Consider the following 24,155-nt stretch of genomic DNA (forward strand, 5'->3'; position numbering starts at 1 on the left):
GTAATTTACTCAATAGTGTTACATATAATTCTAATAAATCAATTCCATTATGATATGTTTCTACCGAATAAAATAAAATGTGCAGGGCCCACACTTATAACTAATATACAATGGTGTTTGATGTTAATATTACATCTTCTTTTTTTCTATGGTTACCAAATGCGATTACATCTATCTTATTAAAACAGAAACATTATGTTGGACCTAACATTTATTTTGTAAGTTTTTAAATTAAATACACCTTTATACTTTATAGTTAAACATACATTAAGTCACTAATGTTCCTTTCTTTATACTATTATCCATGTTTCCAAACAATATACTTATTTCTTTATACTACTATCAATGTTTCCAAACAATATATTTTTTATACTACTATCAATGTTTCCAAATAATACAATAATTAATCTTAGTTATTTTGTATCTATCATTTTCTCTTTAAAATTTTGTAGAAACGTCATAATTTCGTAAATTGCAAAATAGTGAACTTTAAAATTTCGATTATAAGATTACAAATTATGAAACTATTATAATTTAAATCCAATTAGATTACATATCGGTCATCCATTAGTTCAATCGGTTAGTCTCGGGTTTTAATGATTTTTTAATATGAATATTTTAAAAACATAAATTGAATTGTCAGATCTCCGGATTAACAGGTATAATCACAATCAGGTTGAATTTAAAAATACTGATTTAAATGCAAAAATATTTTAAATACACACTCTTTAAAAATAACCAAAATATTTGTTAAATTATTAGTAAAATTTTTCATCGTAAAATATCCCGCGCTTCAAAAGCGCGGATCAAAATCTAGTATAATATTACGTTTGGTAAACGTACGTATGGTATCATTATTTTTTTTGAAGAAAAAATATAGTATCTATAACTTACAATAATGCTATACCAACATCAACACTATTAAAAATAAAAGGTTTTGTATCATGTTCTTAGATTATTGTTGGGTTGCAATATCAAATTAGAAAAATATGTCAAACTAATTTTAAAGGTCAACAATTTAACACTATAACTTTTATTAAATACACAAAAATATAATAAGAGAAAGAGAATAAATTTTAGTATTCGGACCAGGTATGGACTGATTCTTTAAGATCCTAACCATTTAGACCAATTAGGTATTTGAAAATTTCAGTTCGGATTTAAGTTGATTTTTGGGATCCATATCGGTGCTGATATATAATTCAAATAACTATAATTTTTGGATGCATGACGATTCTAGGCCAGTTTGGATATTTAGGATCAAAAACTTAAAGTAATCGATAAAACAAAAATACATGAAACATATTTTTTTGAAAACTTAAATATCCAAAAATATTCAAATACCTAAATGACTCAAAAAGTTTACGCGAAGTATGGACAAAAGAACTGAAAATATCCAAAATTTTATTCTAATACCTGAAATATATAAGTAAAATTTTGATAGCATCAATTTTTAACTTAAAATATCCATAATACTGAAAATATATCTTAAATACCCAAAAATACCTATTATACAAAAATGGGTACTTTGGTAATCAATCAGGTCTGAGATAAGACTTGGACAGAACCGAAATCCACGGGTCCAAAAATATACTCTAGGTATTTTGTCTTGGGGCTTTGACCCAAACTGAATATGTATTTCCGGTTTCGGATTGGTTTAGGTTCGATTTTTTGTGTTCGGATAAAATGCATATAACTAATAGAAAATTACATGAAAATACATAAAAACCTTAAACAAACTAATTAAGTTTAAATATTTTTTTTTCAATATAATATGATTTTTTAACATAATAATGTACAATAATCTCAAATACTAACATTAAGTATATTTTTGTTTATAGTCAAATGAAAGTGCGTGTCAAAATCTAGTTCTCTATTAAAATATTCTGACGATTTCGTGATTTTTTTTGATTTTTGTCTAAATTTAGGCTTTTGAAAACGCGGATCAAAATCTAGTTCTTTATTAAAATATTCTGACGATCTCGTGATTTTTTTTTGGTTTTTGTCTAAATTCAGGCTTTTTCTGAATTTGGAAATAAAATACTTTTGAATATTTAATGAACGTTTTATCTCTGTCTCCCCATCTGATTTTGTTCGAGACTTGTTGATTCTAGCAAAAGTTTTAAAACTATAGTTTGAAGAAGAGAAATATAGGCCGAAACCAAATTAGCTTAACCTTCTTATGGGCCCATAACTAAGCCCACTAATAATTTCAATCGTCGTCACACGTGGCATATCTAAAACACGCGTCGTTACTCCCTTGAGTTCGTTTCATTAGGGCTTGTGTCCGTCCGTTACAGTTCACTTCCAACATCAGAAACCAGAAAGACGAAACTGCGCCGATGAGTTCGTGATTCTTGAGGTACGTGTAAGTAAGATCTCTGCCTATATTTGTAGAAACTACAGAGAGACTTTGTTGATTGATTCTAGGGTTTAAGAGGATGAAAATCTGTGTGGGGGAGGGAGGTATGATTGTGAAGGAGATGCAAAACGGTCAGTGTCGTGAGTTAGAAGAAAGGGTCTTGAAAGCCGAGGGAAGCGAGATTGTTTTAGAATCATCAAAGATGAAGAATCCGAAAGAGTCTGACGAAGACTCGTTAGTCGAGCAGATGATGATGGTGAACAAAGCGTTGGAGGTTGAGAAACAGATGGCTGAGGACAGAGCCGAGGAGTGGAAGAGAAAGTTTGAGAAACTCGCGGAGACGGTTCGAAAGTTAGATGAGATCGGTGCGTTTAGGGTTGGAGATTTAGAGTTAGATGAGGATGTGAAGGTAGGGTTGATGTTAGCTGGTGTCACGTTCCCATTAGGAAAGGACAAGGAAGAGTCTTTGTGTAGGGAAGGGTTAGCTAATAATCATCAGGTTTCAGGTGAGATTAGTGAATGTAGAAACTTGAATTATACTTAGATCAAATATTCTTCTTTGTATTTTAGTTTATGTATGTGTTCGTTTTGTTTCATGTAGGTTGTTCGCCTTGTGTTACCACACCGGTTAAAGACTACATGGCAGGGAGAAACAGAGATGATGGTGTGGCTTCTCGTAGACGAGTGAATAAGATGTTGGTGTTTGAAGATGATGGTGGCAAATCCACCGATGTAGTTGATTTATGTGATAGTGAAGAAGAGGAGAGAATCGATGAGAAGGATACTTTAGAGGAGAGAGGTGTTGGTGAAGAGGAATGTGAAGATGAAGACGTGGGAGCTTGTGAAGTTGACACAAACGCTTCTGGTCGTAAGAGGAAACGGGTTATTACGAGTGATTCAGAGAACGATGATGATGATGATGATGATGATGATGAAGATAACATACCGATTGCAACGCTCAAGAACCTGAGACCACAGAACCATGAGGTTGTTGACGCACTTAGCGCAGAAGGAGAGGGGTTGAGGAGGAGGCAGCGTCGAGCGTCGTCAAGACTGAGAAGACAGAGAGATCTTGAAGAGATCTCTGCTTCTAGCGAAGGACATCCAACAGAGAGACTTACGGGAATCCCTAAGGATGATGAGAATGAGACGGAAGAAGAAGAAGAGTCAGAGAGCGAGAGTTTGAATGGGTTTATCGTTGATGATGATAAGTATGCAAGCGAGGAGGAGTTTGATGATACCGAGGAAGGCGGGGATGCACCAGAGGAGGGATCTGATGGAGAAGCCAGTTATGCTGACGTCATTGCGAGACTGAGGAGGGACAAGAAACCCGGGGAACGTAAATGGGACCTCCAGGGAGATATGCTAGCAGCGTTCGGGAAAGACCCCGAGCTTTGCATGAGAGCGGTTTGCGTTCTGTACAGGTTTCAGACGGAAGGCGAGAAGGCTACGAGATCAAGTCATGTCGCTAACGGTCGTGGTTTCAACATGGCTGACGCCGACAGGTATAAAATAAAAAACTAAGAAACCTCACACAGTAACTTAACAAACCGTTTTCTTGACTTACACGTTCTTGAATGAATGATATTATCAGGGGCACTCGCATAGGGCAGTTCCTGACAGATGGAGATCCCGAGGGTGATTTGAAGAAATCGGTTGAGGAGTTGCGTAGTTTCGAGTTCAACGCGGTTGAGATTTGCGAAGACTTGGCAAGACATTACTCGAAGCAGCTCTTCGAGATCTATCACAACAGGGAAGATCCATTCTTCGCTGCTCCTCCATCTCCATGACTTTGGTGAAACATGTTCGTTAATACCGGTAGTTACAAGTTATAACTAAGAAGCTAGCTCTTAAAGGTTTGGTTTTCTTGTAAATTTCAGACCGGTTTGAGATGAAAACCGGAGCTTAATTAGGGGACTTAATTCGCCTTTTTAGGTGTAAATCTAAGGGATTATCTGGATGGACCATGATGATAGACTGAAACATTATTATTTAATCCGGTTTAGCTCTTTTTTTTAGACAAATCGGGTTTAGCTCTTTAACCGGGTTATTATAAGTTAGCACACCAGGAAAGATTGAGAGAAACATGCCAGATATTTCTTTTTCATTTTTATATAATCCTTCTCGAACACAGCTTAATAACAGAACGAACCTTAACTAACCTTTTTTCGTTAAACATCTAATTTTAAAATTTAATAAAAAAATAATTAAAAAGACAACGCAGAGAGTGAGACGGACATGATCTGTGAGATAGGTGTTGGTCCCGAGCCGTTTGGGGGCCCCACATTCCTCGAGGCATGTCCTTTAACTATATAATCGAATCTTATAGCTTTTCTTGTTCTTTCACCAATCGGCATTTTACTTATCTTGGTTGAGAAAAAGAGATTCCCTCACCACAAGGAGATTTACAAAAAAGGAATGGCGTCCTTGAAGTTTCCGTTGGAGATTCTTGCCGATTGCTCATGCGCAATCACCTTCGCCAGCTTCCGCACCAACCAGCGATGGTACGTACGATATACAAAAATAAATCTGCGATTTTAAATTTGGATTTATAGAGTTTTAAGTTGATTTTGATGTTGGGATGTGTTCAGGAACATCGATAGATCAGGGGATAGCGTATGTTCTAATGATGGTGGCTTTGGCGTTGACTTATTTCATTCACTGAACTTGATGAATCACCACAACCACAAACAATGGTTTTGTTTCTTAGTGTTTGTGCTTTTTTCTTTTGACGTGAGAATTTGTAGAAAAAGAGGAAAAGAGAGTTAGGTTTTGGACGTCATGATTTGTTCTGTTTTTGCTGGTTGGATTATTCGTTATAACATTTTGAATTGGTTAAAGTTGACCAAAATAATCAAATTCATCTTAACAGATATCCCACCATGTGTTGAGTCCACAATAGTGTAGTCCATATAGAGTTTAATTAACTGTTCCAATCACTCACCCTCTTGTTTAACTACCCTGAGGCAACCCCACCTTCTCACTAGTTGCCTCATGATTGTAAGTCTGCACGAGTATTCAAAGCGACCGTGCCAATGGAAGAAAAATAAAATTGGAGACAGTAACGCTACTTCCATCAGTCAAAGTTATAACCATTTCATATGAAAAGAATGCACCTACATCTCTTAGATACAGAATTGTAAATATCTCAACTATGGCAGATTTTGAATTGTATATATGCTTGAATTCTAAAAAGGAAACAAACTAGCTCCCTTATCCTCTCAACTCGCCGCCGCTTCTGAAAAACAAGCCTAGCTCCGGTCCAGCGTTTTTGTCAGTGCTGGAGGCTTCGATCCTTTTACTTGTCTTATTTTCTTTTGCTCTCTTCACCTTTGTTCAATCTTTTATCAAGATGCTCGTTCTGTGGCTGGAGAAGCTTTACCCGTTTCATTTCGACGGAGAATGTCATGACTTTCCATGGAACAACGGCGAGACTCACGGCACGATGAAGAGGGTCAGCGTTTAGGACTGAAGGGCTTCGTCAGACCGATTTTTCCCTTTCAGATCTGTGGAACTTCGTTCACGGCGACAGCTCGAGTCCCGTGACAGAGCTCAACATCCTGCTATCGACAAAGATGCTTTGGTTCCGATTGATGGTTAGTGTTCGGCACCTTTGGAAGAGTGGTTTCTTTGGTTTGGTTTCGAGGCTGTCGCCAAAGTCTGCTTGTTTAGTCGGGCCTGTTTGTCCATTTCATGGCTAAGTTTCGTGACTTAGGTTCTGCTGAGGCATGAACGTAAGGCCAGTCTTTTGGACCTTTATGATGTGTTTGTGTTGATAATATTGGTTTTGACGGCAGTTTTATCTGTTGGAGATTGATAGACTAATTAGAAATTGAAATTCATTTAGTGAGGGTTGTTTCTGTCTTCTTTTGGCCATGTTCAATACTATGTCTGTTTGTCAGGAGTATGACAACTTGAATTAGCAGTCTTTCTTCTAGGGTAATGTATCTAATGGCTGCTTGCCGTTGGTTTCTTCCTCCGAGTGTGATACCGGAGAGGTTCGGTTGGCAAGGCTTCATCTTCTTGGTGTGTGGGGGAAAGCTTCTTTGTAAGGCATTAGACACTTATGATTACGTCACATCAGTTTTCAATAGGTCTGGGCATAAAATCCGAAATCCGAACCGAACCCAATCAAAAAATCCGACCCGTTATCCGATCTGAAATGTAAAATATCCGAACGGGTCTTGTAAGGTGGTATAAAAAATATCCGAACCCGAAATGTTATTAACCGAACTCGAACGGATAATCCAAAAAATCCGAAATTAATAGTTAATATAAATATTTTAAAATATATATATAAATATTTCAATTATTAAATTCAATATATATGGTAATATGATATATAATAATAAATATTAAAAACTTTATAAATGCTTTAAGTACACAATTAGTTATAAATAGATATTTCATAATTTGCTCATTGAAATAACAAGTCTACTCTCTACAAAGTAATGTATATTGTTTATAAATGATATTTGTTTTCATGCTTAATTTAACATTTTATTATTATTTTATCAATTTTATTTGGGAAATATTATTTTTTATTTAATTTAGGTATTTTTTATGTTTTACTTTAAGTTTTTGTTTTTTACTTTGGTTATATCCGAACCGAGTCGATATAACCCGAATCCGAATGATATATAGTTACTTTATGGGTTTAGGAAGCAATATAATTTTAAACCGAACCCGAAGTGTTATTATCCGAATCCGGCCCGTACTAATAAAATTTTAGTATAGGACCTAGAGGCGTAAACCCGAAAATCCGAAAAACCCGACCCGAATGTCAACGGATACCCAAACGCTCAGGCCTAGTTTCCAAGGCCTAGTTTCCAAGGCGCGTGGAATGCTATGAGCAGCAGCTGTAGCTCCTGATCATTGGCCTTTGCTTAGTTTTAAAGATTGTTAATTGCTATGTTATATGGTCGTGCTGGGTATTTTTTAATTGTTTGTGTGGTTTTAGTATTAGTGTTGATTTTGTTATATCCTTAAGTCATTCTGGTGGGGGTTGAAGTCGTTGTTCAGTGGATTTTAGTTATCATTTTTTTATGAATTTTTATTTTTGAGGTAATTTAGTTATCATTGGCATTTTTATGTATTTTTTACTATGAATGAATTTTAATTTTCAAAAAAAAAAAGCTTGGATTCTAATGTCCCAGATATTTTATTTAATTCTGATATAATTTTGAAATATATATGCTTGTTCATTTTGTGCAAGTAAAGAGAGACATGGTTATATCAGAGAGAGGGATACATTGCAAAGTAGGTGATATCAGATAGAGGGACTGCGATTTAATTTGCAAGCTGCAGCCACAGACTCAGCAACGCCTCCAGGAATAACATGGTTATATGTATTGATGAGAGCTCAACGAATGGCAACAGGTTGACAAGAGAACAAAAGGGAAAACAGAAGATGGGCTTTCCGGAAGAAGAGAAGCCCAGTTATCAGCCCAACAAAAGTGGTCCCAAGTTTGAATCAACACAGCAACGTTTAAGTCTTGGAAATGAAGAAAAGAGCAGGAAAAGCAAAGTACAAAAGCAGTGTGTGACGCAAGCTGTTGCAGAAGATGTTAATGGTGTGAAGCTGGCAAACAGATTCTCAGCCCTTGATCTAGAGGACGTTTACGATTAAGCCATTTGTCTAGGGCAACTCTATCTAGTCTTTTGAGTATAAATATGCAACTCTTGTAATGACTTGATCAAGAAATGAACTCATGAAGTTTCAGTAAAACAAACTCTTGTTCATTACACTCAAATTGTTTCATGGTATCAGAGCACCATGGCTAACAGATCCATGGAACCTTATACTCCTCCTACTCTCAAAATCGTAAACTCTGTTACTGTAAAATTAACAGAAAAGAACTACATTCTATGGAAGCGTCAATTTGAAGCGTTCTTGAACGGCCAGAACTTGCTAGGGTTCGTTACTGGTACTACTACTCAACCTCCAGCCACGCTCAACGCTCCTGGAATCAACGGCACCACAACACCGATACCAAACCCTGACCACACACTATGGTTCCAAACAGACCAAGTGATACAGTCGTGGTTACTCGGGTCGTTCTCAGAAGACATTCAGAGTGAAGTCATTGACTGTACAAGCTCCTACGAGATCTGGGTTACACTAGCCAACCATTTCAACAGAGCCACCTCAGCGAGACTGTTCGAGCTGCAGAGAAAGCTGCAGACTATGGCCAAGAATGAGAAGCCGATGGCTGACTATCTTCGTGACATTAAGATGATATGCGACCAGCTTTCGTCTATAGGCAATCCAGTCCCCGAAAGGATGAAGATTTTTTGCTGCTCTGCTGGGTCTAGGACGTGACTACGAACCAATAAAGACAAGTATAGAAGGAACGATGGACGCAGAGTGCTCACCAACCTTTGATGATATAGTTCCCCGACTGGTTGCGTTTGATGACAGGCTTCAAAGCTATGCAGTCGACACAGGGATGTCACCACATCTGGCTTTCAACACCGAGCGAGGAAGATCCTCTTATGCAAGAAACAGAGGTCGAAACAGAGGAGGCAGGAATTTTTTCTCTACACGAGGAAGAGGCTTCCCTCAACACATCTCCTCCAGCTCGTCTTCAAGGTCCTCAGTTTCATCTGATTCGGACAGCCGCCCTACTTGTCAGATCTGTGGGAAGCCTGGACACATAGCCATGAAGTGCTGGCACAGGTTCAACAATAGCTATCAGCCAGATGAGCTTCATAAGATCCTCGCAGCTTTACGAGTCTCTGAGATGTCAGAAGCAGGAAGTTCAGAGTGGTTTCCCGACACAGGAGCCACAGCGCATGTCACAAACTCTCCTCATCATCTACACCAAGCTCAAGCCTACGATGGTTCTGACTCGGTGATGGTTGGGAATGGAGAGTATCTACCTATCACTCACACTGGATCAACGAGCATTGCTTCGTCCTCAGGTAACATTCCTCTGAATAATGTTTTAGTGTGTCCTAATATTGCTAAACCATTGCTCTCAGTGTCTAAGATGACAAAGGACTATCCGTGTGGGTTTGATTTTGATGCTGACAACGTCTGCGTGTATGATAAGGCCACCAAGAGGGTTCTGTTGCGGGGAAGAAGCGTTAACGGTCTGTACTCGCTCAAAGCTCCAGCCTTGAATGCTTTCTTCACATCGAGACAGGTTTCTGCAAGTGATGAAGTTTGGCATCATAGGTTGGGTCATCCTAATCCTCATATCCTTCAACAACTTTCTTCTAGTAGAGTCATCGTCATCAATAAAAGGTCCAAGACGATGTGTGAATCTTGTCAACTGGCTAAGAGTTCAAGGTTGCCGTTCTCTGCATCAGTTTCAGTGAGCTCAAGGCCGTTGGAAAGGATCCACTGTGACGTCTGGGGTCCATCTCCTGTAGTGTCAGTCCAAGGGTTCAAGTACTATGTAGTTCTCATAGATAACTACTCTAGATTCTGTTGGTTGTATCCTATGAAGAAGAAATCAGATTTCTTTTCTATTTTCACTGCTTTTCAATCACTTGTTCAGAATCAATTTTCAACAAATATTGGTACTTTTCAATGTGATGGGGGTGGTGAATTCATTAGCAACCAACTACTTCTTCATTTCCAGCAATGTGGAATAAAACAACTACTCTCCTGCCCTCACACGCCTCAGCAAAACGGGCTAGCAGAGAGAAAGCATAGGCAAATAGTTGAGCTAGGACTGGCTCTTCTGTTTCAAAGCAAAACTCCTCAGAAATACTGGGTTGAAGCGTTTGTCACAGCAAACTTTCTGAGTAACTTGCTTCCTCATTCAGCTCTTCCGAAGACACTAAGTCCATATGAGAGGTTGCACAAGATGAAGCCGCTGTATTCTGCTTTGAGAGTATTTGGGAGTTCATGCTATCCGATGCTTCGCCCGTATGCACAGAACAAGCTTGACCCACGTTCACTAACCTGTGTGTTCTTGGGTTACAGTGAGAAACACAAGGGATACAGATGTCTGTTCCCTCCCACAGGACGTGTTTATATCAGCAGACACGTGATCTTTGACGAATCAAGGTTTCCGTTTTCTGATGTTTATAAACATATGCATCCTCAAGCGACTACTCCTCTGTTGTCATCTTGGTACAAAGGAGTTCGTATATCACCATCTATGAATTCGCAAGCTCCAGAGGGACGGGAACCTGAGCATACTACGACAGTTTCTGCAGTACATAATGTACCTTGTTTGTCAAGTCAAGGATCAAACAGCTTCTCTGATACAAGAAGTCTAAGCTCGTCAAGTGATTACAGCTCTTCTACAGTCACAACTCCGCAACAACCTCTTACAATCACGAGGGGAACAGTTAATGACACGAGTGAAGCGAGCTCCAGTTGTGATCACCAAACACGAAACGACACAACAGCTTCTGTCACTAACCAGCATCAGATGACTACAAGACTCAAGGCTGGTATAGTAAAGCCAAATCCCCGTTATGCTCTTCTAGCAGCCAAGGTGGCTAGTCCTGAGCCAAGAACAATAGCAGAGGCGTTGAGTCACCCCGGCTGGAACAACGCTATGACGGTGGAAATTGGAAACTGTGAGCTAACTAAGACTTGGTCACTAGTGCCATACTCACCAGAGATGCACGTTTTGGGAAATAGATGGATACACAGAACAAAATATAATGCTGACGGAACTGTGAAGTGTTTGAGGTCCAGACTGGTAGTTCAAGGATGTGGTCAAGAAGAAGGAGTGGACTACTTAGAAACGTATAGCCCTGTGATCAGAACCTCGACAATGAGAATAGTGCTGCACATCGCAACGGTCTTTCAGTGGGAAATTAAACAGTTGGATGTAGAAAGCGCCTTCCTACATGGAGACTTAACTGAGACTGTCTACATGCGTCAACCTTCAGGCTTTGTGGATAAGACAAAACCGGATCATGTCTGTCTTCTACACAAGGCACTTTACGGTCTCAAACAGTCTCCACGAGCATGGTTTGACAAATTCAGTATCTTCTTGTTGGAATATGGGTTCGTTTGTAGTATCAAGGATCCGTCTCTGTTCATCTACACTAAAGGGAAAAACATCATCATGCTTCTTTTATATGTAGATGATATGTTATTGACAGGGAATTGCTCTGCTTTGATACAAGAAATGCTAACAGAGCTCAACAAACAGTTCAGAATGAAAGACATGGGGCAGATGCATTACTTCTTGGGAATTCAAGCAGTCTTCCACGAGTCAGGATTGTTTCTATCTCAAGAAAGGTATGCCATGGATATGCTCGCTGTAGCAGGGATGACAGATTGCGCACCAGTTGCTACACCGCTTCCTCTGCAGTTGAGCAAAGTGCCACATCAGGACACAAAGTTTGAAAACCCATCCTACTTCAGAAGCCTCGCTGGGAAGCTGCAATACCTTACCTTAACCAGACCGGATTTGCAGTTCTCAGTTAACTATGTGTGCCAGAAAATGCATGATCCGACGGTTTCTGACTTCATGTTGCTCAAGAGAATACTGAGGTACGTCAAAGGAACGTTGAGTTATGGAATAAATCTATCCAAAGACACAGACTTCACGTTGCGAGCCTATAGTGATAGTGATTGGGCAGGTTGCCATCACACTCGCCGCTCTACAGGAGGGTTCTGCACATACTTGGGGTCGAATATAATCTCATGGTCATCTAAGAAACAGCCGACAGTCTCCAGAAGCTCGACGGAAGCAGAGTACAGAGCTCTATCGGAAACAGCTGCAGAATTAAGTTGGATGTGTTCGATTCTTCGAGAGATTGGAGTTCCCATCTCAGTCACACCAGAGCTTTATTGTGATAATCTCTCAAGTGTTCACTTAACGGCAAACCCAGCTTACCACAAGCGTTCAAAACATTTTGAGCTTGATTATCACTATGTACGAGAAAGAGTAGCACTTGGAGCATTGGTTGTGAAGCACATATCAGCTCGACATCAACTTGCGGACATCTTCACCAAGCCTCTGTCCTTTCCTGCGTTTGATGATCTCAGGTACAAACTTGGTGTTGAAGCAGCTCCCACACCAAGTTTGAGGGGGCATATTGATGAGAGCTCAACGAATGGCAACAGGTTGACAAGAGAACAAAAGGGAAAACAGAAGATGGGCTTTCCGGAAGAAGAGAAGCCCAGTTATCAGCCCAACAAAAGTGGTCCCAAGTTTGAATCAACACAGCAACGTTTAAGTCTTGGAAATGAAGAAAAGAGCAGGAAAAGCAAAGTACAAAAGCAGTGTGTGACGCAAGCTGTTGCAGAAGATGTTAATGGTGTGAAGCTGGCAAACAGATTCTCAGCCCTTGATCTAGAGGACGTTTACGATTAAGCCATTTGTCTAGGGCAACTCTATCTAGTCTTTTGAGTATAAATATGCAACTCTTGTAATGACTTGATCAAGAAATGAACTCATGAAGTTTCAGTAAAACAAACTCTTGTTCATTACACTCAAATTGTTTCAATATGGAGAATGATTGAGCTCAGCGTCAACCACTGCTTCAGCGTCTTCACTTGTCACTGCTCTGTCTCTCGCCACCTTCACATCAATCTCAGCAATAATGTCTCGGAGATGAATCTTCTTGGCATCTTCTTTACCTGCTTTTTTGTTACGAGCAACCGCCTCGCTTGCCACGGCCGTTACACTATCTCCCCTTTCTATATCGCCATCGGTAGCTCTAGCTTCCACCTCTTTTATCGCAGCTAAGTCAGTCGTTTCCACTGGCTTATGGCCAACGTTTATGGCCGCTGCTTTGAGAGCCTCCGTCAGTGTCGCCGACCTCCCTATAAGTGCATCAGCCGCCGTTGGAATTTCTTCTGTGGGACCTACAAACTGTCAAAACATTTGCACATCGTCATATTTTTTTCTGTCGTCACAGCATTATATATTAACATGGTCACAGTTTTTTTTTCTTTTTGAACACCTAATATGGTCACAGTTATTTCAGTCACTTAATATATGAAGTATTAATTATTACCTGCCCACCAGAACTAGATTGGGAGACGCTAAAGTGCTCCTCTACAGAAATGTTGGTGAAACTACTAGCACCATCCTTTGATGCAGTCATCTCTGGTAGGTTCGATCTTTATTATTGGTTTCTTTTTATAAGCTTCTTATTCTTTTTGCTTAACTTCGATTATCTTATTGCATCCCTTTGTTTGCCTCTTCCCAAGTTTAAATAAGAAAACGGAAAGTGACGAAACAGTTCCGTAACGTTTTACTTAACCTCCACCTGATGAAAATACATTCGACACGTCAGCTGTACAGTCCACGTGTCACATTTGACTAGCTTGCGTGACAGTGACCCATCGATGCAATGGTGAGGTGAGAGACCAACCCGGATGATGATACCTTTGGGCCTCATCGAACGACATTAGAGCCCAAACAATTAACAAATTTTGAGAGACGTGTCATGGTCTTGCAAAATAAAGTGACTATACGTGTAGGTACGGACGGGCGTACTACTAACCAAACCAATATTCGAAATTAAAAAAATATACAATTATATTATTAATTTAAAACCTCACATACTTTTTAAATTTATAGTTTCTCTAAATTATTGAACCATCCAAAAGTAAAGAGAAATATCTTTAAAATATCAGTAAAACATTTTATTATTTCAAAATCGACAAAGAAAATAATTAAAATAATATTAATAAAATTTAAAATACATATTTGTTTCATATTTGGATTGAGTGATTGAATTTTATGGTTTAGTATTTACAAAGTAAAATTAAGGTAAAGAGTTAGGATTTAGAATAATTAAGTTATTTGTTTTGTAATTAGTGCTAATTTAGCCATTTTCTCTTTATATACTAATTTTGTTATAATGTTTTTTTGCTATATTTCATTTGAGCAAAAATTAAATACATGTATATTTCTATCTGAAGTATCTAAAACTATTTAATTTATTTGATATTTAATCTAATCATTTATATTCTTTTATTTAGAATCACTTAAATTATTAAAAATAAATAATTAAACACAGATTATTTTAGCATTAATTGGTTTTTCAGTTTTATTAGAGTTAAAACCAAATTTCATAAATATTGATACAGTTTCTATTTTGACACGTGCATAGTCCGTGGCAGAAATACCGTTTAAAGTCTCAGGGTCGGGTGGGGGCTCCAACTCGTTTCCGAAATCAAAATCACCCGAGCGCTCTAATCTGAGTGAGTGAGTCCAAAATTAAAAAAAAAAGTGGAAGGAAGGAAGGAAGGTCTTTCCCCAAAGAAGAAAAGAAAGGAAACCCCATTCCTCCTTTATAGACATGATTTTGTATAATTATTGTATCAAGGCAATAATTATACATGCAGATGTGTGTATAGTTTTAATCCGTGGGATAAGGATTCAGTAACCATTGAACTTGGTTAGTTTCTTCCTCAAAAGGAAAGAAAAACTTGGTTAGTTCAAATATAACCTCAACTCTCTGCAATTTGTATATTTTTCTTTAAACAAGGTTTTGTGAGTTGTTTAGTCACGTGAAGTGTCCACCAAGTGGAATATATCTAATAGTGTAGCAAAAGACACAATAGCAACTCCTTACAATTATTGATAATGGTGATAACAAGTTCATAAAAATCACCTAGAAGTTTCACTCTTATTGAGAGTTTTCACATGTCAAAACAAAAGACTTGACATCCTTGAGCCATCGAAGATTTTGCTAATAAGATATATTAGGAAATTGCCTTAGAGAATATTTATGTAGTATATATTCGATGCATATGATTATTTACATAACAGATATAGATATCTCGAATTTTACTTTCAAAGAAAATATTTTATGGAAAAATACATTCACCAAGTCATTACAATTATACATAATATCTCGGTAACCATATACTGTGATTTGGTATTTATTATAAATTACTTAATTGGTTTAGTATATATATTGGTGGTACATTATTGTTACCCTAAAATTAAACTATAAATACTGATCTTCTACCTCATCTTTACACACCCACGATCACTTCCAAAAAAATAATAATAATAAAAATGACGAAACTAAACACTTTTTGTTTATATATCAGACACATGTAATATATTAGACATCAGAATATAATAAAATTCACCGAGTAAATATGTAATTTTTTTTTTTAAATAATTAACTTTATAATGTACTAAAAATCAAAAAAAAAATTCATAATAATAAAAAAAACATATCTCATGCTTCCAAAAAATATGAAAACCCGTCCGACCGGGCGGGTCATGATCTAGTTTTTCTTTAAACAAGGTTTTGTGAGTTGTTTAGTCACGTGAAGTGTCCACCAAGTGGAATATATCTAATAGTGTAGCAAAAGACACAATAGCAACTCCTTACAATTATTGATAATGGTGATAACAAGTTCATAAAAATCACCTAGAAGTTTCACTCTTATTGAGAGTTTTCACATGTCAAAACAAAAGACTTGACATCCTTGAGCCATCGAAGATGCTCTCTCTCGTCTTTGTTGGCCAAATAATCTGCCAAAAAGTCAGTGACGGTGGGATTGATCCCTCTGATCTCCAAAAACTTGTGGAAAGCCTTCTGCAAATTCTCATCCAAGTCACTGCATAAAACCCCAAAATTGAGTCACATACCAATTATTCATTCTCATAAATATATATACATAAGAAGAGCCTGTGAATCAAAACATACTCAAAGTCAGGTCCTTGGTAGGGATAGGTAGGTTCATGGGGTTGTTGGACAGCTAGACTGTCAATGACAATCTCATTGGAGAAAGCGTTGACTCCAAACTCGAGACAGAGACCATCATCATCTTTCCACACACTGATGACCATGGGGATCCCAGTTAGTAGTTCTTCATCATCTTGGTTGTTCATCATCAATAGGCGTAGAAGGGTCAATTTTGACAAGAATGGTTTCATCACCAAACTTCCTAATCAATTGCACAACTCGTTCAGTTGGAAGATCAATCATTTGGAAAGGAAACCATTCGGGCAACTGTTCAAAATTCAATATACATACAATGATGAGAGAGAGAGAGAGAGGGAATATTGCAGATAAAAGTATAGAACTTACCTCGTCATTGTTAGGAGCGTCTACGTTAACAATGGAGCTTTGGATCTCAGATTCGAGGAGGCTAACCAGACTCGAGGAAGGGGTGATAGCACTTAGCGCCCAAGTGCTCGAGAATGAAATCAGGCTGCTGAACTGATGGCTACCACCAAAAGTCACTCTCTGGGCACCAGGTTGGAGCCTCGCCGGCGGAGATCTAGCCACACGGAAAGGAAGAGTGGCCACTGAAACTTGACAAAACAAAGACATCGCCGTTCTAGGGTTTGTGGGAAGAACACGGGGCTTGCTCAATTAAGTATTCCAAAGAATTCTAGGTTTTTTTTAGCAAATGTTATCTTATTAGATTTAGTATTTATTGTTGAACTTATCATTTGTATAAATTCCATGAATTCCTTATTTACTGGAAAATTGATTAACAGGAGAAGACACACTCAAATCAACCAAGCTTAAACAAAGAAAATCGTGATCCTTCAGAGATCTAAATATTTATAAAATAGTTAATCGTGATATATATATATATATATATACCGGATATTCATGCTTCAACACACTTATGAAAAATCGAACAAGAGTATAAATTTAAAACTAAACGATTGTCCCGCCCTCTAAAGGGCGGGTCAAAATCTAGTGTGTTGTTTAAAATAGATGATTATAGCAAGAAGACATTTTTCTTAAAATATCGTATTCATTTTTTCAAAAACATTTTTTTAAAAAGTATTAAATAGAAAAGACATATTAAAATGTTTTGGTGATAAAAACATATTTTAATTTGGCAAATTATAATAAATATATTGTTACAAAACATTTAAACCCGCAAAATTGCGGGCATCCACCTAGTTTCAAATATAAGATATATATAATAGTATTTTTTTTGATCAACTGATTATATTAAAAGAGAATGAGCTTTAGCAAGTTAAGCCCAGAAAGAGAGTTTGTTACAAAGGGAAGCCTTTGCAGACATATCTTCAGGTCCGTTGTGATTCCTAAAAACGAAAGAAAAATGCAGGAAAAAGAAAGGAGAGGAGATAAACGAATCGATGTCCGCAAGAACGCTTGAGAGCTCTATAGATCGTCGATTCGTGTTGATGGCTTGTATAAGCCCTTTGCAGTCTGATCAGAGCCAGATGTGGGTGAGATTGAGGGTGGCCGCATGTTCGAGAGCGGCTCTAATTGCTAACGCCTCTGCCATTAGGGGAGAAGCGACGTGTTCCTGGAAGCGACAGCCCCTGGCGATCTCTGTTGAAGATTGATCTGAGATGATCCAAGCTAAGCCTGCCGATTGGGAGTCAGATGACCAAGCCGCATCGGTGTTACAGAGAAGGCTCTCCGCCGGTATAAAGCGTGTGGGAGTTTTGGGAGGTATCATAGACAAGGTGATCGGATTCTGTGGCTGAGCATCCTCCCATTCCTTAATCGAGATGAGGGCCTTGATGATGATGTCTCTCGCTGTCATCTTTCTGCTTTGGAAGATCCGTTGATTGCGAGCAATCCAAAGATATCAGCAGATCCAGGGGAAAAGATTGGAGCTTGTCCCCGTCGGTGGTAGATTCGTCTTCGTGATGGATGCTTGTAAAGCTATCTTAATAGAGGAGCACGTTGTGAGGTCCAAGTTGGAGGACCAAGGGCAGAGGTCCCAAACTTCCTTCGCTAGACTACAATGGAACAATATATGGTCAATTGTTTCTTCTTCACCACAGCTAGAGCAAAGAGTGTTAACCAGAAGTCCGCGTTTGCGCAGATTCTCTCCTGTGGGCAGTATATTTTATATACACTTCCACAGGAAGAATTTGATCTTTGGTGTCATTTTCGGAGATCAGACGAACTTCTGCCAGTTCCAGCGTTCTAGATTCAAGAGTGGTGAGGTCGATTGAATCTTGTCCATTCTTGCTGTGAAGTAACCCGACTTAGCTGTATAGACTCCTGATTCTTGTTGTGTCCAAATGTAGGTGTCCAGAACACCTTTTTTGCTAGGGTGAATGGAAAGAATAAGAGAGGAGAGTTCCGGTAGTAGGTTATCAACCTTGGCTTTATTCCACTCCTTAGTCTCTCTTGACAGCAAATCAGCCACCATCAGATCCTGATCCCTCTCGAGTGTTGGTCTGAAGACTTTAACGTCGAGCTTAGGATGAATCCAGGAATCTGTCCAGACTTTGGTGTCTTCTCCATCACCTATAGTCTTACCAAGATGAGTGAGGAGGAGGTCTCTGCCGTGTAGTATCCCTTTCCAGCTATGCGAAAAAGATTGAGGTTGTGTGGCCTTCAAGAAAGGTGTTTTGTGGCAGTATTTGCCCAACAGTACTTTTGCTAGCAAGCAGTCCGGTTTGGTTATGAGGCGCCATGCAATTTTACCCAGTAAAGCTTGGTTGAAAAGTTGGATATCCCTAAATCCAAGCCCTTCTAGCTGTTTTGGCAGAGTGAGTTGATCCCACGCCTTCCAGCATATTTTCTTCTTACCATCAGGAGAGTCCCACCAAAAGCGTGTTAGTTCTGATTGGATTTGTTTGCACACTCCTACATGTAGCTCGAAAGCAGACATAGCGAAAGTGGGGATGGGGGACAAGACCGACTGAAGCATTGTGGCTTTCCCTGCTGTGGAGAGGAAGCGGTTGTTCCAGCTGATGGCTTTCTAGTGCATTATGTCTATCATGGAAGCAAACATATCTTTCTTCTTCCTTCCCCAATGTTCAGGTAATCCCAAATATTTACCCACACCTCCTTCTTTCTCTATTCCCAGTTGCTGTTTGACTCGAATCCTTATCTCCTGCGATGTTTTTGCAGAGAAAGAAATAGAAGATTTTACAGTATTGATCATCTGGCCTAAAGCTCTCTCGTAGCTTTGTAGTATGTCGAGTAAAGTAGTACAGCATTGAGGGTCTGTTTTGGTGAAGAACATGGTATCATCAGCAAAGAGGAGGTGATTGATGCGTGGGCTGTTTCTAGCGACTCGGATTCTAGCAAGGGTTCCATTGGCTTGGACATTTCTACAGAGACCGGACAAGACTTCCCCACAAATGATGAAGATGTATGGGGATAGAGGGTCCCCCTGGCGGATTCCACATTGAGGGTGGATGTTTCCTGCCACTCCGTCATTGAATAAGAAGGAGTAGGTAACCGAGGTAATGCATTCCATTAACCAATGTACCAGTTTCTCATGAAGTCTCAATCTCTGTAGGGCTGCCTTTATAAAACCCACTCTAGCCTATCATAGGCCTTACTGATATCTGTTTTTACTGCCATTGAGCAGTGAATGGTGGCTCCTGAAGATTTAAGGAAGTGCAGCATTTTGTGGGTGATCAAGACGTTGTCAGTGATAGCTCTACCAGGTACAAATGCCGACTGGTTTTCAGAAATTATATCTTGCAGAGCCGGTTTTAATCTGAGTGAGAGGATCTTTGATATCACCTTGTAGTAGATATTGCAAAGTGCAATAGGTCTGTAATCCGAAACTACCTTAGGACTGTTTATCTTAGGGATGAGCCTGATGTGTGTGGCATTTATATCTTTTGGCATGTTACCAGATATAAAAAACTTCTGAACCTCTGATGATTGCAGGTCCCACTATGTCCCAATTATATCCCTTAAACTATATTTGAGAAGTGATTTTGCCACGTGTCTTCTCTATAATCGTTTTCACAAAAAAATTGTGACGTGGCTATTAAGATTGATGACATGTCATATGGTTAAATATGACATGGACAAGTACATTTAATAATGATATATATTTTTGGAAATCTTTTTAAAATATGGCAATAACTCATATATTACATTTAATATTAATTTATATTTTTGGTAAACTTTGTAGAATATGGTAATAACTCATAAATCATCACTAAAATAAATATATTCAAATCTGACATTTTGAATTTCGAAATATTATATAATTTTACTTCTATAATTATAAAAATTTTATTACCTAAAATTTTCTGAATTAAAAAAAAAAATAAATCGTAATATCATTAGTTTGTTTTAGATATCTACAAATTATATAAATATTATTTAGTTTTAATTTTTGATAACTATACAATTTTATATGATTTTTAGTAATATTGTACAAGTTGATTTAATACATTTAACCAAATGAAATAAATAAAATTTTATCTAAGATTTTAACTTTATATATATACATATATATTTCTTAAATATAATTTAAAAAAATATATTTTCTCTTAATGTTATGCTTAATTAGTGATATTTATATTAATTATTGGCCAAAATAATAAAATATATAATATTAATAAATTACATTTTAAAATATAAATATAACTTTTAAAAATTCATCACTACACATAGTTTAAGAAAACACCTAGATTAATAATTGTGACATGACTACTAAAATTGTTGACATGTCTTATAGATTAATACGACATGGTCAATTATATTTAATGTTAATTTATATTTTTGGTAAACTTTTTAAAATATGGTAATAACTCATATATTACATTTATTATCAATTTATATTTTTGGACTTTTTAAAAATATGATAATAACTCATAAATCATCATTAAAATAAATATATTCAATTATGGTATTTTAAATTTCGAAATATCATTTAAATGAAAAATATTTCTAAAATATATACATATTTTTATAAAATTATAAAAATTAAATCATAAAATCAAATTAAATCGTAAAATCATTAGTTTCTTATATATATCTACAGATTTTATAAATATTGTTTAATTTTAATTTTTGACAATTATGCAATTTCACATATTTATTTAATATATTTAATTAAAATAAATATATAGAAAAATCTACATAAGATTATAATTTTAAATATATACATGCACGTTCTTAAATATAATTCAAAATAAACAAAATTATTTTTATCTTAGTTTTAATGTTCAGTTAAATCAAATTTATATTAAAATATTGATAAGAAAAAAGAAAATTTATAATATTAATAAAATTTAAATATAATTTATATTTATCTATTAAAAATATTTTAAAATTCTTTTACTGCACATGGTGCAGGAAAAAACCTAGTACAATAGTATATATAATAGTATATCACATCTAAACAAAGACTCATGTATACATAAAATTATATACAAAATATATATACACATTTACCTTCTTTACAATTAAAAAGGTGGAAGGGAAGGAAGGTCTTTCCCAAAGAAGAAAGGAAACCCCATTCCTCTTTTATTCTAATGGAGATTGAAGAGATCGAAGCAGTTCTGGAGAAAATCTGGGATCTACACGACAAGCTCAGCGACGAGATCCACTCGATTTCCCGCTCTCACTTCCTCAAATCCGTCAAACCAGCTAATAGATCGGAGAAGAGGAAGAAGAAGAAGAGCCGTGGCGGCTTAGGGGAAGAAGAGAAGCGGCAGGGTTACGTCTTCATCAAAGGACTCGATGACGAAGAAGCGACGATTCAAGAGGCGAAGAGCCTGTACGCGATCCGCACCGCGCTCGAGCACCTCGAAGACCAGCTTGAGTTTTTCCATGTGAGTTCGATTAAGACTCTATATATGATTACGGTTCGAGATTCTGAGCTTTATTAGGAATAGGGATTGAATACTGTAGGATACATTTCGCATTCGTATATTTCAGCAAGAGTATGAGAGATATATAGAAGATTCTCTTTGCTTACTTACTCATAGTGTTTATGGGGTCAGTTTCTTGGTTTTGGGACTCGTAAGTCATTTTAGCTAGGGTTTACGGATATGAGTTTAGGCTCTGAACTACAGTAATTGGCTTTTAAACTCTTTTACTGTTGCTATAACAATGGTTTCATTTGCTTTTATCTATTTGAAGTTGCATAGCTTTCGTTTTTGTAAGACTATGTCACATCATATGAGTCCGAGCATTGTTTATTCGCCCACTCGTTTGTTCATGGGATCAGAGATTAATTTGATAAGTGGGAAGGTTGTCAATTGACAGCTGATAGTCAGGAGATGCATAACATATGCCAAATATTGAAGTGTAGAATCCATTTCGCATAACATTTATAAGATTCGTTTATTTACTCTTTTAGAGTGTGTCAGATCATGTTAAGATGTGGGAATGTGGTCAAATGACAGCTAAATTTACATTCAGGGGGGGGGGGGGGTTGCATATGCATAACATGCGGTGAGATTCTTATATAAGATCCTAACCAGTAGAGATTTGAAAGCGTAGAATCCTTTTAGCATCACATTATAAACACTTGCGTGTTTGTCAGTTAGACCCAACAAAAGCAAGAGTATGAGAGAGCATGTTTGCATATATATAGAAGATTCTCTTTGCTTACTCAATAGTGTTATGGGTTCAGTTTCATTTTATCATGAATTCTCTGACAGACGATATGTAAAACTTCCTTTTTTTCTCTTTGCTTTGCAGACTATACATACACAGCAACGAACAGAGAGAGATCTTGCGGTTGCCCGGCTTGAACAGAGCAGGATACTACTAGCTATGAGATTGGCTCAACACCACGGCAAGAGCTACCGTGTCCTAGACGAAGCTCTCGCATTTGTCGGCAGCATTAAAAGCGAAGACGCTCGTTTCGTTTCGCCTGATCACCTTTACAGTTCCTCTCCAATCCCAACGGGAGAAAACCCTACACCTTGTGATGGAAACAAGCCCAACTTTGTGATCAGCGCCTTTGAATCGGCTTTCGGGTTTGCCAAAAGAGCATTTGGGTTCGACCATGTGAGAGGGGTACTTGGAAACGCCGCTATATTCGCCATAAGCATGGTCGCTATGCTACATCTTCATCAAGTGGCCACCAGTGAACGTCATCATCTACGGACGAAAGAAGACAGAGAAACATACGGAAGAGAGATGTCTTCATCTGACATAAGCTTGGACCACTTGGACGTGATGATGGCTCGTGGTTAAAGAGACTAGGGATCGAACTTGTCTACACGTGATACTCAGATGCATTTTGCTTGAAGCAGAGGAATCAAGTACAAAAAGAGAAAACCAAGAAGAGAAGGGATAGTTGTTTGCTCTCATATGGGTTTCGACAAAAACAACAAAAATGTATTTAGCTTGTTTGTTTGATTTGTTGATTTCAAGTGTGGTTAGGCGTCTATTTCTCTTCTCTAGTGACAAATTCTCTTAGGGGTGAAAAAAAATCAGAACCAAATCCTATCCAAAAAAAAATTAATTAAATATTCTAACGAAATTTAGATTTTTTTAGAAAACTAAAACCGAATCTGACCTGAATCGAAGTATTTCAGTTATTCAAATGTATCTAAGTATATCTAAAATAGATTTATATATCTAAATATATTAACTGTTTTTAGATTTAGTGTATATAAGAAAAAACTTAAAATATATATAATATTTTAAATTATCTAAAGTATTTGAAAATATATATAAATAGTCAAAATTAAATGTCTAAACTAGCTAAATTTTATTCAAAATACCAAAAATATTCAAAATATCTATTGATTCTCTATCCAAATACTTAAATCAAATCAATTTATATGTTTAAGTTTATGTATTTTGACATATATTATTTAAATTTATATGAAATAAATTATTTTGTTTATAAATTTTGAAAAAAATAAATTATAATGCATTTTAAAACAATTTAAATGGATTATCTAAACTCAAATCGAACCTACAAATATTCGTAATAAACCGAACCAAAATTTGGAAATATTTGAATGGAACTAAATTTTTTTACTCTCCTAAAGCCGAACGGATATACGAATGCGCACTCTAAATTCTTATAACAAGCATAGCGAAGTGAACACTGACGTATGAAATAGACCACTATTGGCCCATCTGTATTCTAAAACTTTTCTGCTCTTGTTTGCTCCATCTTAGGCCCATTTACCTTGATGGATCACTCCATTTCTCATTTAAAGGG

The 24,155-nt window shown here is 37.1% G+C and overlaps 4 protein-coding genes and 1 pseudogene across 5 annotated transcripts; 2 read left to right on the forward strand and 3 right to left on the reverse strand.

Annotated features, from left to right (window-relative positions):
* Positions 1–2,272: 2,272 nt before the first annotated feature.
* On the forward strand, positions 2,273–5,114 carry LOC108844186 (uncharacterized). 2 transcript variants are annotated; one of them, XM_057004984.1, is made up of 5 exons: positions 2,273–2,362; positions 2,431–2,868; positions 2,964–3,867; positions 3,957–4,866; positions 4,954–5,114. In XM_057004984.1, the coding sequence occupies exons 2-4, from the start codon at positions 2,442–2,444 to the stop codon at positions 4,150–4,152; spliced, it is 1,527 nt and encodes a 508-aa protein (XP_056860964.1). In that variant the 5' UTR covers positions 2,273–2,362; positions 2,431–2,441; the 3' UTR covers positions 4,153–4,866; positions 4,954–5,114. The 2 variants fall into 2 exon arrangements, with proteins under 2 accessions (XP_056860964.1, XP_018472908.2); XM_018617406.2 differs by lacking the exon at positions 2,273–2,362 and having other exon boundaries at positions 2,369–2,868.
* A 7,672-nt stretch (positions 5,115–12,786) lies between these two features.
* Positions 12,787–13,455, reverse strand: LOC108845470 (late embryogenesis abundant protein 49-like). Its single transcript, XM_018618677.2, has 2 exons — positions 13,304–13,455; positions 12,787–13,158 (listed from the first exon to the last, which is right to left on the reverse strand). The coding sequence occupies exons 1-2, from the start codon at positions 13,391–13,393 to the stop codon at positions 12,787–12,789; spliced, it is 462 nt and encodes a 153-aa protein (XP_018474179.2). The 5' UTR covers positions 13,394–13,455.
* A 2,137-nt stretch (positions 13,456–15,592) lies between these two features.
* On the reverse strand, positions 15,593–16,756 carry LOC108847756 (uncharacterized protein At2g39795, mitochondrial-like; annotated as a pseudogene).
* A 1,402-nt stretch (positions 16,757–18,158) lies between these two features.
* LOC108845471 (uncharacterized mitochondrial protein AtMg00310-like) lies at positions 18,159–18,920 on the reverse strand. The gene has a single exon (XM_018618678.1). The coding sequence runs from the start codon at positions 18,918–18,920 to the stop codon at positions 18,159–18,161; it is 762 nt and encodes a 253-aa protein (XP_018474180.1).
* A 2,496-nt stretch (positions 18,921–21,416) lies between these two features.
* Positions 21,417–23,369, forward strand: LOC108847757 (plastid division protein PDV1). Its single transcript, XM_018621085.2, has 2 exons — positions 21,417–21,798; positions 22,673–23,369. Exons 1-2 carry the CDS (start codon positions 21,499–21,501, stop codon positions 23,171–23,173), a joined length of 801 nt encoding a protein of 266 aa, XP_018476587.1. The 5' UTR covers positions 21,417–21,498; the 3' UTR covers positions 23,174–23,369.
* Positions 23,370–24,155: the final 786 nt, after the last annotated feature.

Source organism: Raphanus sativus, chromosome 3, assembly GCF_000801105.2.
Source record: "Raphanus sativus cultivar WK10039 chromosome 3, ASM80110v3, whole genome shotgun sequence".
Classification (NCBI taxonomy): Eukaryota; Viridiplantae; Streptophyta; class Magnoliopsida; order Brassicales; family Brassicaceae; genus Raphanus; species Raphanus sativus.